The sequence below is a fragment of the Aethalodelphis obliquidens genome, unplaced genomic scaffold (genome assembly GCF_003676395.1).
Source record: "Aethalodelphis obliquidens isolate GAN/ISIS:26980383/991018 unplaced genomic scaffold, ASM367639v1 scaffold31, whole genome shotgun sequence".
Lineage (NCBI taxonomy): Eukaryota > Metazoa > Chordata > Mammalia > Artiodactyla > Delphinidae > Aethalodelphis > Aethalodelphis obliquidens.
In genome coordinates this window covers 10,736,781-10,755,324 of record NW_020837975.1, presented here as the reverse complement: position 1 = coordinate 10,755,324, position 18,544 = coordinate 10,736,781, and the positions used below count along the sequence as shown (strand labels likewise).

Here is an 18,544-nt window from a genome sequence, read left to right as displayed (position 1 = left end):
GGACACACCAAACCTACAGCTACATATGGAACTCAAAGAAACCCAAAAACTAGTTGAGCAACTCTAACACATTAGGTGAACAAGGAAAGACTCACATCAAGACTGGCAGGAGAAGCTGAGACAGAATCTCATGTTCAGCCCCACTCCTGGCACAGAGACCCACAATCGGGAAGGAACCCACAGACCAGAGGTTCTCCCTGAGGAGCAAACGATTTGAACTCCACATCGGGCACCCCAACTTTTAAAACCTGTACCTGGTGAGCACCCCAAAATTCAGGGCTTATGTCTATGAGACCCACAAAGCCATAGTAAACTGAGAAATAGTTCTTAAATGGCTTGTTTGTACTCAACCAACCCAGGGCCCAGCACAGAGACAACTGACTAAAAAGCACCTAGTCCTTCTGTGAAAAAAAAAGGCCTATTTGTTTAACATGCAGATATACCCAAAGAGACTCACAACAAAACACGTAATTAAAGTGTCAAAAGTTAAAGACAAGGAGAGATCTTAAAAACAGCAAGAGAAAGACAACTTGTTACATACAAGGGCACCCCATGAGACTATCAGCAGATTTTTCAGAGGGAACTTTGCAGGACAAAAGGGAGTGGCACAATATACTCAAAGTGCTAAAAGAAAAAACCCGCCACCAAGAATACTGTACATGGTGAAGTTGTCCTTCAGAACTGAAGGAGAGATCAAGAGTTTTTCAGACCAGCAAAAGCCTAAAGGAGTTTATCACCACTACATGAGTCTTCCAAGAAATGTTAAAGGGACTTCTTCAGGCTAAAATGAAACGATGCTAATTGGTAACAGGAAAGTATATGAAAGTATAACTCTCACTGGTAAAGGGAAATAAATAGTAAAGTTCAGAATAGTCTAGCCTCAGGCCAGCAGGCTGGAAAGCTCCAGGAATGGGCAGCCAGTATGTGCAGGAGTGAATCTGCGAGTTTCCCAAGCTGATTGAAAAAGCAAGCCTGCACCCTCCAAGCTGCACTATTACAATTGGGAGCCAAGCCTCAACCAGAAGTCCCTGAAGAAATTCTACAAAAGCCATGTGGCTGACAGGGTCTTGGTACTCTGGCTGGGTGTCAGGCCTGAGCCTCTGAGGTGGGAGACCCCAGTTCAGGACATTAGTCCACCAGAGACTTCCCAGCTCCACATGATATCAAATGGTGAAAGCTCTCCCAGAGATCTCCATCTCAACGCTAAGACCCAGCTCCACTCAATGACCAGCAAGCTACAGTTTTGGACACCCTATGCCAAACAACTAGCAAGACAGGAACACAACCCCACCCATTAGCAGAGAGGCTGCCTAAAATCATAATAAGGTCACAGACACCCCAAAATACACCACTGGATGCGGTTCTGGCCACCAGAAAGACAAGATCCAGCCTCATCCACGAGAACACAAGCACTAGTCCCCTCTACCAGGAAGCCTACACAAGCCACTGAACCAAGCTAAGCCACTGGGGGCAGACACCAAACAAATGGGAACTACGAATCTGCAGCCTGTGAAAAGGAGACCCCCAAACACGGTAAGTTACGCAAAATGAGAAGACAGAGAAACACACAGCAGATGAAGGAGCAAGGTAAAAACCCACCAGACCAAACAAATGAAGGGGAAATAGGCAGTCTACCTGAAAAAGAATTCAGAGTAATGATAGTAAAGATGATCCAAGATCTTGGAAATAGAGTGGAGAAAATATAAAAAACTTTCAACAAGGACCTAGAAGAACTAAAGAGCAAACAAACAATGATGAACAACACAATTACTGAAACTAAAAATTCTCTAGAAGGAATCAATAGCAGAATAACTGAGGCAGAAGAATGGATAAGTGACCTGGAAGATAAAATAGTGGAAATAACTACTGCAGAGGAGAATAAAGAAAAAAGAATGAAAAACAATTGAGCATGGTCTCAGAGATCTCTGGGACAACATTAAATGCATCAATATTCGAATTACAGGGGTCCCAGAAGAAGAAGAGAAAAAGAAAGGGACTGAGAAAATATTTGAAGAGATTATAGTTGAAAACTTCCCTAATATGGGAAAGGAAATAGTCAATCAAGTCCAGGAAGCACAGAGATTCCCATACAGGATAAATCCAAGGAGAAACATGCCGAGACACATATTAATCAAACTATCAAAAATTAAACACAAAGAAAAAATATTAAAAGCAGCAAGAGAAAAGCAACAAATAACATACAAGGGAATCCCCATAAGGTTAACAGCTGATCTTTTAGGAGAAACTCTGCAAGCCAGAAGGGAGTGGCAGGACATATTTAAAGTGATGAAAGGGAAAAACCTACAACCAAGATTATTCTACCAAGCATGGATCTCATTCAGATTCGATGAAGAAATTAAAGCCTTTAGAAAAAAGCAAAAGCTAAGAGAACTGAGCACCACCAAACCAGCTTTAGAACAAATGCTAAAGGAACTACTCTAGGCAGGAAACACAAGAGAAGGAAAAGACCTACAATAAAAAACCCAAAACAATTAAGGAAATGGTAATAGGAACATACATTTCGATAATTACCTTAAATGTAAATGGATTCAATGATCCAACCAAAAGACACAGACTGGTTGAATGGATACAAAAACAAGACCCATATATATGCTGTTCTACAAGAGACCCACTTCAGACCTAGGGACACATACAGACTGAAAGTGAGGGGATGGAAAAAGATATTCCATGCAAAGGAAAATCAAAAGAAAGCTGGAGTAGCAATTCTCATATCAGACAAAATAGACTTTAAAATAAAGACTATTGCAAGACACACAGAAAGACACTATATAATGATCAACAGACCAATCCAAGAAGAAGATATAACAATTGTAAATATTGACACACCAAACACAGGAGCACCTCAGTACATGAGGCAAATGCTAACTGCCATAAAAGGGGAAATCGACAGTAACACAATCATAGTAGGGGACTTTAACACCCCACTCTCACCAATGGACAGATCATCCAAAATGAAAATAAATAAGGAAACACAAGCTTTAAATGATACATTAAACAAGATGGACTTAACTGATATTTATAAGACATTCCATCCAAAAAGAACAGAATACACTTTCCTCTCAAGTGCTCATGGAACATTCTCCAGGATAGATCATATCTTGGGTCACAAATCAAGCCTTGGTAAATTTAAGAAAACTGAAATTGTATCAAGTATCTTTTCTGGCCACAACGCTATGAGACTAGATATCAATTACAGGAAAAATATCTCTAAAAAATACAAACACAGGGAGGCTAAACAATACACTACTTAATAACCAAGAGATCACTGAAGAATCAAAGAGGAAATCAAAAAATACCTAGAAACAAATGACAATGAAAACCCGACAACCCAAAACCTATGGGATGCAGCAAAAGCAGTTCTAAGAGGGAAGTTTATAGCAATACAATCCTACCTCAAGAAACAAGAAACATTTCAAATAAACAACCTAACCTTGCACCTAAAGCAATTACAGAAAGAAGAACAAAAAAACCCCAAAATTAGTAGAAGGAAAGAAATCATAAAGATCAGATCAGAAATAAACAAAAGAGAAATGAAGGAAACAATAGCATACATCAATAAAACCAAAAGCTGTTTCTTTGAGAAGATAAACAAAATTGATAAACCATTAGCCAGACTCATCAAGAAAAAAAGGGAGAAGACTCAAATCAGTAGAATTAGAAATGAAAAAGGAGAAATAACAACTGACACTGCAGAAATACAAAGGATTATGAGAGATTACTACAAGCAACTCTATGCCAATAAAATGGACAACCTGGAAGAAATGGACAAATTCTTAGAAATGCACAAACTTCTGAGCCTGAACCAGGAAGAAGTAGAAAATATCAACAGACCAATCACAAGCAGTGAAATTGAGACTGTCATTAAAAATATTCCAACAACAAAAGCCCAGGCCCAGACGGCTTCACAGACGAATTCTATCAAACATTTAGAGAAGAGTTAACACCTATCCTTCTCAAACTCTTCCAAAATGTAGCAGAGGGAGGGGAGAAACACTCCCAAACTCATTCTACGAGACCACCATCACCCTGATACAAAACCAGACAAAGATGTCACAAAGAAAGAAAACTACAGGCTAATATCACTGATGAACATAGATGCAAAAACCCCCAACAAAATGCTAGCAAACAGAATCCAACAGTACATTAAAAGGATCATACACCATGATCAAGTGGGGTTTATCCCAGGAATGCAAGGATTCTTCAATATACACAGATCAATCAATGTGATACACCATATTAACAAACTGAAGGATAACAACCATATATCATCACATTAGATGCAGAAAAAGCTTGCGACAAAATTCAACACCTATTTATGATAAAAACCCTCCATTAAGTAGGCATAGAGGAAACTTACCTCAACATAATAAAGGCCATATATGACAAACCCACAGCCGACATCATTCTCAATGGTGAAAAACTGAAACCATTTCCACTAAGATCAGGAACAAGACAAGGTTTCCCACTCTCACCACTCTTATTCAACATAGTTTTAGAAGTTTTAGCCACAGCAATCAGAGAAGAAAAAGAAATAAAAGGAATCCAAATCAGATAAGAAGAAGTAAAGCTGTCACTGTTTGCAGATGACATGATATTATACATAGAGAATCCTAAAGATGCTACCAGAAACTACTAGAACTAACCAATAAAGTTGGTAATGTAGCACGATACAAAATTAATGCACAGAAATCTCTTGCATTCCTAAATACTAATGATGAAAAACCTGAAAGAGAAATTAAGGAAACATTCCCATTTACCACTGCAAACAAAAAAATAAAATACCTAGGAATAAACCTACAAAAGGAGACAAAAGACCTGTATGCAGAAAACTATAAGACACTGATGAAAGAAATTAAAGATGATACAAACAGATGGAGAGATACACCATGTACTTGAATTGGAAGAATCAACATTTTGAAAATGGCTATACTACCCAAAGCAATCTACAGATTCAATGCAATCTCTATCAAACTACCAATGGCATTTTTCACAGAACTAGAACAAAAAAATTGCACAATTTTTAGGGAAACACAAAAGACCCCGAATAGCCAAAGCAATCTTGAGAAAGAAGAATGGAGCTGGAGGAATCAGGTTCTTTGACTTCACACTATACTACAAAGCTATAGTAATCAAGACAGTATGGTACTGGCACAAAAATAGAAATATAGGGCTTCCCTGGTGGTGCAGTGGTTGAGAGTCCGCCTGCCAATGCAGGGGATACGGGTTCATGCCCCGGTCCAGGAGGATCCAACATGCCGTGGAGCGGCTGGGCCCGTGAGCCATGGCCACTGAGCCTGCGCATCCGGAGCCTGTGCTCCGCAACGGGAGAGGCCACAACAGTGAGAGGCCCGCGTAACGCAAAAAAACAAAGAACAAAAAAAAAAAAATAGAAATATAGATCAATGGAACAGGATAGAAAGCCCAGAGATAAACCCACGCACCTACGGTCACCTTATCTTTGACAAAGGAGGCAAGAATATACAGTGGAGGAAAGACAGCCTCTTCAGTAAGTGGTGCTGGGAAAACGGGAAAGCTAAATGTAAAAGAATTAAATTAGAACACTCCCTAACACCATACACAAAAATAAACTAGAATGGATTAAAGACCTAAATGTAAGGCCAGACACCCTAAAACTCCTAGAGGAAAACATAGGCAGAACACTCTATGACATAAGTCACAGCAAGATCCTTTTTGACCCACCTCCTAGAGAAATGAAAATAAATAAATAAATAAATAAATGAAACCTAATGAAACTTAAAAGCTTTTGCACAGCAAAGGAAACCATAAACAAGACGAAAAGACAACCCTCAGAATGGGAGAAAATATTTGCAAATGAAGTAACTGACAAAGGATTAATCTCCAAAATATATAAGCAGCTCATGCAGCTCAGTATCAAAAAAACAAACAACCCAATCCAAAACTGGGCAGAGGACCTAAATAGACATTTCTCTAAAGAAGATATACAGATTGCCAACAAATACATGAAAGGATGCTCAACATCACTAATCATTAGAGAAATGCAAATCGAAACTCCCATGAGGTATCACCTCATACTAGTCAGAATGGCCATCATCAAAAAATCTAGAAACAATAAATGCTGGAGAGGGTGTGGCGAAAAGGGAACCCTCTTGCACTGCTGCTGGGAATGTAAATTGATACAGCCACTATAGAGAACAGTACGGAGGTTCCTTACAAAACTAAAAATAGAACTACCATACGACCCAGCAATCCCACTACTGAGCGTATACCCTGAGAAAACCATAATTCAAAAAGAGTCATGTACCATAATGTTCATTGCAGCTCTATTTACAACAGCCAAGACATGGAGGCAACCTAAGTGTCCATCGACAGATGAATGGATAAAGAAGATGTGGCACATACATACAATGGAATATTACTCAGCCATAAAAAGAAATGAAATTGAACTCTTTGTAGTGAACTATGAACCTAGAGTCTGTCATACAGAGTGAAGTAAGTCAGAAAGAGAAAAACAAATGCCATATGCTAACACATATATATAGAATCTAAAAAAAATAAAAAATAAATGGTTCTGAAGAACCTAGGGGCAGGACAGGAATAAAGATGCAGACGTAGAGAATGGACTTGAGGACACGAGGAGGGGGAAGGATAAGCTGGGAAGAAGTGAGAGAGTGGCATGGACTTATATATACACTACCAAATGTAAAATAGATAGCTAGTGGGAAGCAGCTGCACAGGACAGGGAGATCAGCTCAGTGCTTTGTGACCACCTAGAGGGGTGAGATAGGGAGGGTGGGAGGGAGATGCAAGAGGGAGTAGATATGGGGATATATGTATATGTATAGCTGATTCACTCTGTTATATAGCAGAAACTAACACACCATTGTAAAGTAATTATACTCCAATAAAGATGTTAAGGAAAAAAAAAGAATAGTCTAATGTTGTAAAATGTGGTGGGTTCATCACTTATAAATCTAGTGTGAAGGTTAAAAGACCAAATTATTAAACATAACTAAAACTAGAGTAATTTGTTAATGGATACATAAGAGAAAAAGATGTAAACTGTGACACCAAAAACAAACTGTGGTGGGGGGAGTAAAAATGTAGAGCTTTAGAATGCATTCCAACTTCAGTAGTTAGCAACTTAAAAGAGACTGTTACAGGAACTTCCCTTGTAGCACAGTGGTTAAGAATCCACCTGCCAATGCAGGGGACACGGGTTCTATTCCTGGTCCGGGAAGATCCCACCTGCTGCGGAGCAACTAAGCCCGTGCACCACAACTACTGAGCCTGCGCTCTAGAGCCCGTGCTCCACAACAAGAGAAGTCACCACAATGAGAAGCTCGCGCACCACAATGAAGAGTAGCCCCCGCTCACCGCAACTAGAGAAAGCCCACGCACAGCAACGAAGACCCAATGCAGCCAAATAAATAAATATTTTTAAAAATAGACTTATAAATATAAGTTTTTTTATGTAAGCCTTATGGTAACCACAAAGCAAACACCTATAGTAGATCCCCAAAAGATGAAGAGAAAGGGATCTAAGCATACCACTACGGAAAAATCATCAAATAACAAAGGAAGAGCACAAGAGAAGAGGAAAGAAAGAAAGGAATTACAAACAGCCAGAAAACAATTAGCAAAATGACAAGTACATAACTATAATAATTATTGTGTACGTAAATTGACTAAATTCTCCAATCAAAAGACAGAGAGTGGCTAAATGGATAAAAAAACATGACCCATCTATCTGCTGCCTCCAAGAGACTCACTTCAGATGTAGGGCACACATAGACTGAAAGGGAAGGGATGGCAAGGGATATACCACACAAATGGAAACCAAAAGAAAGCTGGAGTAACTATACTTATGTCAGACAAAACAGACTTTAAGACAAAAACTATAATAAGAGACAAAGAAGATCATTATGTAACAATAAAAGGGTCAATCCAAGAAGAGGCTTTAATGTTTGTAAACATTTATGCACCCAACATAGGAGAACTCAAATATATAAAACAAATATTAACAGACCTAAAGGAAGAAATAGGTAGCAATGTAATAACAGTAGGGGATTTTAATGCCCCACTTTCATCAATGGATAGATCACCCAGACAGAAAATCAATATGGAAACATTGGCCTTAAACAAGTTAGATCTGATGAGCTTAACAGACATAGACAAAACAGTCCATCGAAATGCAACAGAATACATATTCTTCTCAAGTGCACATTAAGCATTCTCCAGACAGAGCATGTTAGGCCACAAAACAAGTGCTAATAAATTTAAGAAAACTGAAATCACGTCAAGTATCTTTTCTGACCACAGTGGTATGAAACTAGAAATCAATTACAAGAAGAAAACTGACATATTCACAAATATATAAAGATTAACCACATATTTGGTTATAAACAACCAAAGAGTTGTTCATATCGAACAGCCAATGGTTCAAACAAGAAATCAAAAGAGAAATCAAAAAATACCTTGGGACAGATAAAAATGGAAATACAGCATACCAAAACTTAAAGGGATGCAGCAAGAGCAGTTCTAAAAAGGAAGTTCATAAAGATAAACCTTACATTAAAAAATAAGAGGGATCTCAAATAAACAACCTAACTTTATACTTCAAAGAATTAGAAAAAGAAGAACAAACAAAGCCCAAAGTTAGTAGATGGAAGGAAATAACAAAGACCAGAGTGGAAATAAATGGAGTACAGACTAAAAAGACAATAGAAAAGATCAAGGAAACTAAGAGCTGGTATTTTAAAAGATAAACAAAACAGACAAAACTTTAGCCAGACTCACCAAGAAAAAGTGAGGGAGAACTCAACTAAATAAAATCAGAAACCAAAGAGGAGGCATTACAATTGATACCATACAAATACAAAGGATCATAAAAGACTACTATGATCAATTATACACACACGAATTTGACAATCTAGAAGAAATGAATAAGTTCCTAGAAACATGCCACCCACCAAGACTGAATTATGAAAAAACAGAAAATCTGAACAGACTGATTAGTAGTAAGGAGATTGAATCAGTAACCAAAAACCTCCCCCAAAAACAAAAGACCAGGATCAGATGGCTTCACTGGTGAATTCTACCAAACATTTAAAGAAGAATTACTACCAGTCTCCTCAAACTCTTCCAAAAACAGAGAGCGAACACTTCTTATTTTATGAGGCCAGCATTATCCTCATACTAAAACCAGACAAGGACACCACAAGAAAAGAAAATTATAGGTCAGTATCCCTGATGAACATAGATGCAAAGATTCTCAACAAAATATTAGCAAGCTGAATTCAACAATACATTAAAATCATACACCATGATCAAGTGGGATTTATTCCATGAATGCAAGTATAGTTCAGTATCCACAAACTAATCAATGTGATGTACCACATTAACACAATGAAGCATAAAAATCATATGATCATCTCAATAGATGCAGAAAAAGCTTTTGACAAAATTCAACATCCACTCATGATAAAACCTCTCAACAAAGCAGATGTAGAAGAAACATACCTCAACAAAGTAAAGGTCATATCTGACAAACCTACGGCTAACATCATACTCAATGGTGAAAAGCTGAAAGCTTTTCCTCTAAGATCAGGAACAAGACAAGGATGCCCACTCTCACCACCTTTATTCAACATCGTATCTAAAGACCTAACCAGAGCAATTAGGCAAGAAAGAAATAAAAGGCATCCAAATTGGAAAGGAAGAAGTAAAACTGTCCGTATTGGCAGATGACATGATATTACATATAGAAAACTCTAAAGATGCCACCAAAAACCGTTAGAACTAATAATTCAGTGAAGTTTCAGGATATAAAATCAATATACAAATATCAGTTGCTTTTTTTTTTTTTTTTTTTTTTTTGCTGTACGCGGGCCTCTCACTGTTGTGGCCTCTCCCATTGCGGAGCACAGGCTCTGGATGCGCAGGCTCAGCGGCCATGGCTCATGGGCCCAGCCTCTCTGCGGCATGTGGGATCTTCCCAGACCGGGGCACGAACCCGTGTCCCCCGCATCAGCAGGTGGACTCTCAACCACTGCGCCACCAGGGAAGCCCCAAAATTCATTTTTATGCACTAATAATGAACTACCAGAAAGAGAAATTGAGAAAACTATTCCATTTACAATTGCATCAAAAAGAATAAAATACCTAGGAATAAATTTAACAAAAAGGTAAAAGACCTGTACACTGAAAACTATGATACATTGATGAAATAAACTGAAGAAGGCACAAGTAAATGGAAAGATAGTCCATGTTCATGGGTTGCAAGAATTAATATCATTAAAATGTCTACATTACCCAAAGCAATCTACAGTTTCAAAGCAATACCTATCAAAATTCCAATGGCATTTTTCAAGAAATAGAACAAAAACTCCTAAAAATTTTACGAAACCACAAAAGACCCCATAGAGCCAAAGAAATCTTGAGAAAAAGGAACAAAGCCGGAGGCATAATGCTTCCTGATTTCAAACTATATCAAAGTTATAGTAATCAAAAATGTATGGTATTGGCATAAAAACGGAGACAATGAAACAGAATAAACCCACATATGTATTTACTTAATTCATGAGAAAGGAGCTGGGAATATACAATGAGGGAAGGACAGTCTCTTCAACATATGATGCTGGGAAAACTGGATAACCACATGCAAAAGAATGAAACTGGACCACTATCTTATACCATACAAAAAATTAACTCAAAATGGACTAAAGACTTGAACGTAAGACCTGAAACCATAAAACTCCCGGAAGACAACAGAGTTGGTAAGTTCCTTGAAATCAGTCTTGGCAATGAGATTTTGGGGCTTGACACCAAAAGCCAAGGTAACAAAAGCAAAAATAAACAAGTGGGACAGCATCAAACTAAAAAGCTTCTTACAGCAAAGGAAACCATATACAAAATGAAAAGGTAACCTACTAAACAGGAGAAAATATTTGCAAATCGTAACTCTGATAAGGGGTTAATATCTAATATATATAAAGAACTCTTACAACTCAATAGCAAAAACGACCGATTTGATTTTAAAATGAGCAGAGGATCTGAATAGGCATCTTTCCAAAAAAAGACATACAAATAGCCAACAGGTACATGAAAGGTGCTCAACATCACTTATCACCAGGGAAATGCGAATCAAAACCACAATTAAATATCACCTCACGTCTGTTGGAATACCTATCATCACAAAGACAAAACTTAGTGTTGGTGAGGATGTGGAGAAAAAGGAACCCTTCCATGGAAATGTAAATTGGTGCAGCCACTATGGAAGACAGTATGGAGGATCCTCAAAAAATTAAAAATAAAACTACCATGTGACCTAGTAATTCCACTTCTGGATATTTATCTGAAGAAAACAAAAACGCTAACTTGAAAAGATATATACATACCCATGTTCATTGTAGCATTATTTGCAAGAGCTAAGATGTGAAAACAACCTAAGTATCCATCAGTGGGTGAATGGATAAAGAAAATGTGGTATATTTATATAAAATGGAATGTTATGTAGATGTAAAAAGAAGGAAATCCTGCCATTTGTGACAACATGGATGAATGGACTTTGAGGGCACTAAGCTAAGTGAAATGAGTCAGACAGAAAAAGACAAATACCATATGATCTCATTTATATGCAGAATCTAAACAAAAACAGAACACCAGAAACATAGATATATAGAACAGACTGGTCATTGCCAAACAGAGTGGGTAAAATGGGTGAAGGTGATTAAGGAGTACAAACATCCAGTTATAAAATGAATAAGTTCTTGGGATGTAACGTATAGCATAGTGACTATAGTTAATAATACTGTATTGTATTTAAAAGCTGCTACGAGAGTAGATCCTAAAATTTCTCATCATAGGAAAAAAACTGTAACTATATGTGGTGATGGATGTTAATTAGACATATTTTAGTGATCATTTCACAATGTATACATATATTGAGTCATTACATTGTACACCTGAAACTAATATGGTATAGATTATACCTCATTTAAAAGAAAGGATTTGATGCAAACACTAAGCATAGAAAAAGGAAAAGAACCAATTAAAAATCTTAAAAAGGAAAGATATAATAATTTAAAATATTTGATAGACTAATAGTAAAAAAGCATAGAATTAGAAGTTTGAAAAATGTTCTGAGAAATTCACCAAGAACACAATACAGAAATAAACAGAATTTTTTAAATGGCGGTTTAGTTAAGGGACAAGGAGGATAGACTGAGGAGCTCCAAAACTAAAATATTTCAAATAATCATATTATTTCCTTGAGTTACAGCATTATTTTGCAAAATCAAGGAATGTTCAGGATCATTTCAAGTTTTGAGAGTGCATTATATAGGGCAATCAATACACCCTCGAATAACATGTTTATTTGTACAGTTTTCAGAAAAGAAAAAGGAAAGATTCTTTAATAGATCATTTGTAAGACCTTATAATCTTATGTACCTCAATGTCATCCTTATTTTTAAGCAGTGGTGCTTCCATAATATTTCTAAGACAAAAAGAATCCAATTCCACATCAAATGCGGTTCCAGTTAACTCAGAGATTCGATCCCAGTGTCTCTGTTTCATTGCCTTATTGGTCATCATTTCTAGTAGAGGACACGACTCACTGAAATCATCAATTCTTTTTTTCAGATCCAAAAAAGCTTGCCAATCTTTAAGTCCTTTTGGCAGTTTATGACATCTTTCAGAAAAAAAAAAGAAAAAATTATTTCATCTACACATTTCTTTGAAGAAGGTGTTATGAATATACAGCAATATATCAGAGGATAAATTCATTTGTGAAATACCTATGGGATCCTAAGATAGGCACTATAAACAGTTAAGTTTAATTCAATTGAAACTCACCTGTTTTGAAACTCCTGCAGTTCTGCATTAATTTTTTCAATGTCTACATCTCCCCAAAGTATTTCATAATAACCACTAATATTGCCCATTACAGTATCATATAGTCCATACAGCTTCTGCAGCAAGTTGAGTTCCTTTCTGGAAACCAAATAATTAAGTCATTACATAACATATATTTAAAAAATAAATTTCATTATTGGATAGGAAGAATTCATCTAATCAAATTATTTCACATATTATGTGTATCATATCTTATGTACACCAACACGCATACACTCCTGTCGGTTTCCAAACAAAGACTTTATTAAAAGCTCCATCAATTAAAGTTTATATCTTTCAAATATTCCAAATTATACTATGACATGACATTAACAAATGGTTTGATTATTGCAACCATACCAATCATTGCAAACAATCTGACCAAAATTTGTTAACGTGATCAAAGATAAGGCTAAGGTTTTATTTGACTTTTTTCTTTCAAACGCAAGCTAGATTTTTATGATTATGTCTGCCTTTTAAGTCTGACTTTAAACATCACTTTCCTATCAAAAGCTTTCCCTCATGTGCTCAGATGGAGTTATATCCAAAACAAGAATAAAAGGAGGGATTCTGGGTCCAAGTAAAGGAAAATTTCTTCAGTGTGTAAAACACCAAAAATTGACCACTCAACAGAGTTTGTGGATTCTCCCAGGAATTCCTCGACCCTTAGCATACCATAAGGGTCCACTGAATCCAATTTTAGTTTTTTTATTTTATTTCTTGAGTAGTTCTAATTGTTTGTAAGGATTGAGAGTTACGTTTATTATTATAGATAATCAGCAACCAAAGATAAATTTGCTTATATTTTTGATGGAGTAAAACTCATTCTATCTTGTGTTGACCTAAAACAAATAGACTGCCAGTTATTTCTCCAGAAAAAATGTGTTACTCAGGATCAGTAGAAAATTGCAATTCTGGGTCTGCAACCATGGTGAGCCATGTGCAAGTCCCCAGATGGCAAGGGAAGGAGAATAGGAAGTTGGAGGGCTAGAGTAAACAGAGTCCATGGGTTTTCATTGGCTGAGTTGTTGCCAGGAAAGAAAAGGAGTCTTTCCTCTTGTTGGGCTCTGCTAATGTTGCAGAGCATGAAAGCTCCCCCTTCTTGTCTCCTGACTCTATTTAATTGAGGTTTCTGTTTATTAATTTTGTACTCTTGCAATTACCAAGGTGCATAGGACCTTTTTATAAATCTAAGATATATTCTGGAATCTTAGCTATTTTTTTTCAGTTCTTGTTTCATTTTTCTAATTCATCATCCTAGAAATCCTAGAAAGAAAAATGAATGATGAAATCTCTTATAAAGAGATGATGCAACAGTGAAAAAATAATCACTACTGCATTGTCCTTCAAATTTCTAATTGTGTTGCTAAAACACTGCATCATCTTTCAAGAAAGTATAAAAAAGAACTCTGGAGACACCACTTTTGTAGTCTTTTGATTTTTGTTTATTTAACTTTCACTTAATACGGGTAAAGAATTCAGTACTTTTCGTTTTCTACCTAAAAACAGCAAAAGAATAAAATTGACAAAGGAAGGTGCTTCCCAAGTATTAAACAGAAAAGAGACAGAAAGCAATGCTCTAGACTCTAATTTTGATAGTGAAACTGATTGTGTAAGTGAAATCTCAGACTTTTGTGTCTTTACATGATAACCTAGATGGATTTTTTTAAATTCAATAATGTATGAGTGAAAGATATATTTCAATAGGGGCAAGGGCTGTATCACGCAGTATTTTGCAACAAGAACCTAGAGCATCCCATTTTGTGAAAAAGATAAGTGAGTGTTCTTTCATTATTTATATGTTTACATAAACTTTATTTGATATATTCCACAAGAAGAAAAATGTTGAAAGGAGATATGTATTCAAAGGAAATAGATGATGCAGAAATGAAAAAGTTAACTGATCATTCAGAGTTAAAAGTAAAGATTTTTGTATTTATAGTGCAAAAAAGATGGTGAACAAAATTATGACTGAGTTTTCAACAGTTTTGAGTTTTAACAATGCAAGTGCAAGAAAAACATAAGTAATGAGAAGCTAGAAGTTATTGAAGATGGATTCGAAACCTGGGATCACTGTTTACAGGATGGATATGCTCCAGGTTCATACATGACAGCTGATGAGCTACATTCAAAAGTTGGTCTCCATTTCGTGTACATACGTCTTTAAACCAGGACATTATGGAGTAAAAGTTTGGCTTTTCTCTGCTTAAATTCTCATTAAATTTTCTAATAAAACCGCTTTTCACCATTCCTTTATTCTTACTTCTGAAAAGTATTCATAATTACTTAAAAACATAAAAAATTAAAAGGGTCCATTGGTCCAGAAGGTAAATGAGAACGATTAGTTTTCCTAGAATACCGCAGGTCAAAATAAAACACTGATTCTCAGACTGGGTGTGCAAAAGAATTAACTAGAGAGTTTATAAAAATGCAGAATTGCTAGGACCCCATCCCAGAGATTCTGATTGAATATCAGGGGAAAGGACCAGACATCGGCAATTCTAACACAATTAGTAATTGGGTTAAGCTTAGCAAATGCCTATTTTTAGAAAAAAAAAATACAAACCATCTTCCCTAAATGGCTGAGGAATTCATTTCTCTTCAGACAATTTTAGGTACTTTGTGCCATGACATTTTCATGCTGGGATTTTGAAACAAGTCAACATAAAGTTCTAAAGCCAAGATCCTAATAAGCTAATACCACTGTTTTAATTTTGCCTTTGAAGAAAGTTATATTTAACATTCTACCAAAATATACTTGGTGAAATCCTAGATCCACTGTTTAAAAGCAACTGTTACTCTTTAAAATCAATTAAGTTCCTTGGCCTTCAATCTCAATGAATTCTATGCCTACCCAATAGGGAAAAGCACTTAGCATAAATGCAGTAAGAAGGAAGCAAGCGCCGAGCACGGCTATTCCTCTAAGTAAACAAAAGTTATCCGAAGTTGCAGTGCTTCTGTACAATTATTGACACTATTCAAAATCACGAAAAGAAAAAAAATAAAGCACAGGCTAAATATAGGCCATTAACGCCCAGAATTTTTGCCATGTATTTTCTACTCCCCTAGAACATTTATTTTGTATATGGAGACTGTGCATCCAATGAGTCAGGAATAGCCAGGAATGAGGGAACTATTTAGGAGTTTTCCAAGCCAGACTCTTCTCTGCATGATGAAGGATTTAACGCTGACATGATTCTTCTAACGGACAGTTAATTATTTATAATAAACTTGTTCAATTTCTAAACTTACCTAATTTTGTGTAAAACCTCATAGTCAGTCACAGGCAACCCAAAAAGTTGTTCACCAGATGAATATGTAACGAATTTCCTCCACAGATCATCAAAATTGGCCTATAAAAGGTTTTTAAATTATAGTAAGATGTAATAAATTCAGAGCCCATTAAAGTAGAATTCATTATAATCGGAATAAAAGCTACATTGAAGTTTATTTATCTATGAAACAAGGATTTGTGAAGCAAATTTATGCTGATACAAAGCTATCAGAGGAAAAGTTAAGCGTTTAGGAAATTAACTTTCAAGCATTCTGAAAGTAATCATTTTATGTAAAATTATTTCCTTAATAAATTAAGTGGTCCCCAGACTTACACTTTCAAGTTCCCATAAATACACCTGAAAGTAATGAAACTGCATTTTAAAAATTCTATAATTCAGACTTTTCTATTATTTAAGCCTGGTCATCTCTCCTACACGGTTCAAATGAGTGAAGCATTGGTGTAATCCATTCAACCTTGCTTTCTCTACAAGCAAGTCTATAAAATAAAGAATTCCATTTTAACACCATTTGAAATAACTCAATTTAAATCAGCAAAGTTAATGTTCAGGTCTTTTGAAGTGGAATTTGAATCTCCTATACTTAGAATGCTAAGTATTAACAGTGTTAAAAGCACAAAAGCAAACAGAAATTATTCACTTGTGACAAGATATGTGTGATCTACATAAATGGTATAACATATCAATAAGGATCCTAAATTCCCAGTCCTGGAAACTGTCTGTCATCAGACCTCACAGTGCTCAGATAATGATGCAGATCTGACAGATACAGTAGCACATATTACAGGAGCCAAATCAGGAAGGTGTGAAGATGCAGGAGGAACTCCAACGAATTCTTCGTTCCTAGAGAGGAAGAGCCATTTTGCACTTTTTATATTCCTTGGTGGTTAGTATGGTGGTTACTCAATAAATGTACTGAACGAAAAGTCCATGGGACTATGTGGACATTAGGAAAGGAGAAACGAAAACTTCAAAGTTAGCATACACTTAAAGGACAACATTTAAAATCTTGGGGTTTTCTTTGTGGGTTTTTTAAAATTAATTTATTTATTTTTGGCTGCATTGTGTCTTCGTTGCTGCGTGCGGGCTTTCTCTAGTTGCAGTGAGCGGGGGCTACTCTTCGTTGCGGTGCGCAGGCTTCTCATTGCGGTGGTTTCTCTTGTTGCGGAGCATAGGTTCTAGTCACATGGACTTCAGTAGTTGTGGCACGCGGGCTCAGTAGTCGTGGCGCACGGGCTTAGTTGCTCCGCGGCATGTGGGATCTTCCTGGACCAGGACTTGAACCCATGTCCCCCGCACTGGCAGGCAGATTCCTAACCACTGTGCCACCAGGGAAGTCCCTAAAATCTTGTTAATGTGATGAAGACTCCTGATGAATGCCAATCCCTCACCCCTTTTTCCACTCAGGTCCGAAATAATGTAAAAAGCACCAGCCAAACAGGAAACAAAATGTCAGCAGCCAAGTACCCAGTAACTCCCCAAATCAGAGTAAAGTTGCATCAGAAAACACCACTGGGACCTGAGATGAGGCTCCTGCTTCTTCCCCAGATCTAGATCTTGGGTACCTGCTTTGGAGGGGGGAGGGAGAACACCTGCTTTTGAGAAGCGTTAGGTCTGATAATCTGACCCCCAGCCATATATCCAGCCAGTTGCTCAGCAAACAGGCTGCTCAGCTGACAAGCCCAGGCACAGGCAGAAAGAAGGTACAAGGAGGCAAAAGACGGGCCCTACATTGCCTTTTCAATGAAGTGAACACACCCCTAGTAAAAGGGTGGCTCATTCAAGTCCCAGTTGTTGACTGATACATTGATAACTCCCAAGGGAAAGACAAGGAAGGGAGGCGTCTATCTTCATCATATACCCAGGCTCCAACCACTTTTCATCAACTCCAACGTCACCACTCTGGTCCAAGTTACTATCACCCCTCCCCTGGAATATTGCAATAGCCTCTTAATCAGTCTCCCCGCTTTTAGCCTTGACTCCTAATAATCTATTCTCAACGCAGTAGACAGGCTGGCCCATGAAATCATAAGATCATGTCACTCATCTCACTCAGAGTCAAAGCCAGTGCCCCTCAGGGGCTGGCAAGGCTGCTAACAGTCTGTCCTCTCCTTAGCTCTCTGGACTTATTGCTACAACCATCTCCTTGCTCATTCTGTTCCAGCCGTACTAATCTCCTGTTGCTCCTCTTACGTGCTCTTACTCAGGGCTTTTGTACTGCTCTTCCCCTGCCTGGAAAGCTGCCCCTCCAGATAAACTGCCTGGCTCATTCTCTCACTTCCCCAGGTCTCTACTCAAATGTCACCGCTCAAGGAGGCCTTCCCTGGAGACCCTATTTTAAATTTCACCTCCAC

General features: G+C 37.2%; 1 protein-coding gene across 1 annotated transcript in view; it reads right to left on the bottom strand.

Annotated features, from left to right (window-relative positions):
• Positions 1–18,544, bottom strand: part of DNAH8 (dynein axonemal heavy chain 8) — a 330,122-nt gene that overhangs the window by 205,363 nt on the left and 106,215 nt on the right. The window contains exons 33-35 of the mRNA XM_027127141.1: positions 16,150–16,250; positions 12,859–12,996; positions 12,454–12,694 (exon numbers count right to left, since the gene is read on the bottom strand). Coding sequence (XP_026982942.1) covers positions 12,454–12,694; positions 12,859–12,996; positions 16,150–16,250 — 480 coding nt within the window. The remainder of the gene's footprint in view (positions 1–12,453; positions 12,695–12,858; positions 12,997–16,149; positions 16,251–18,544) is intronic.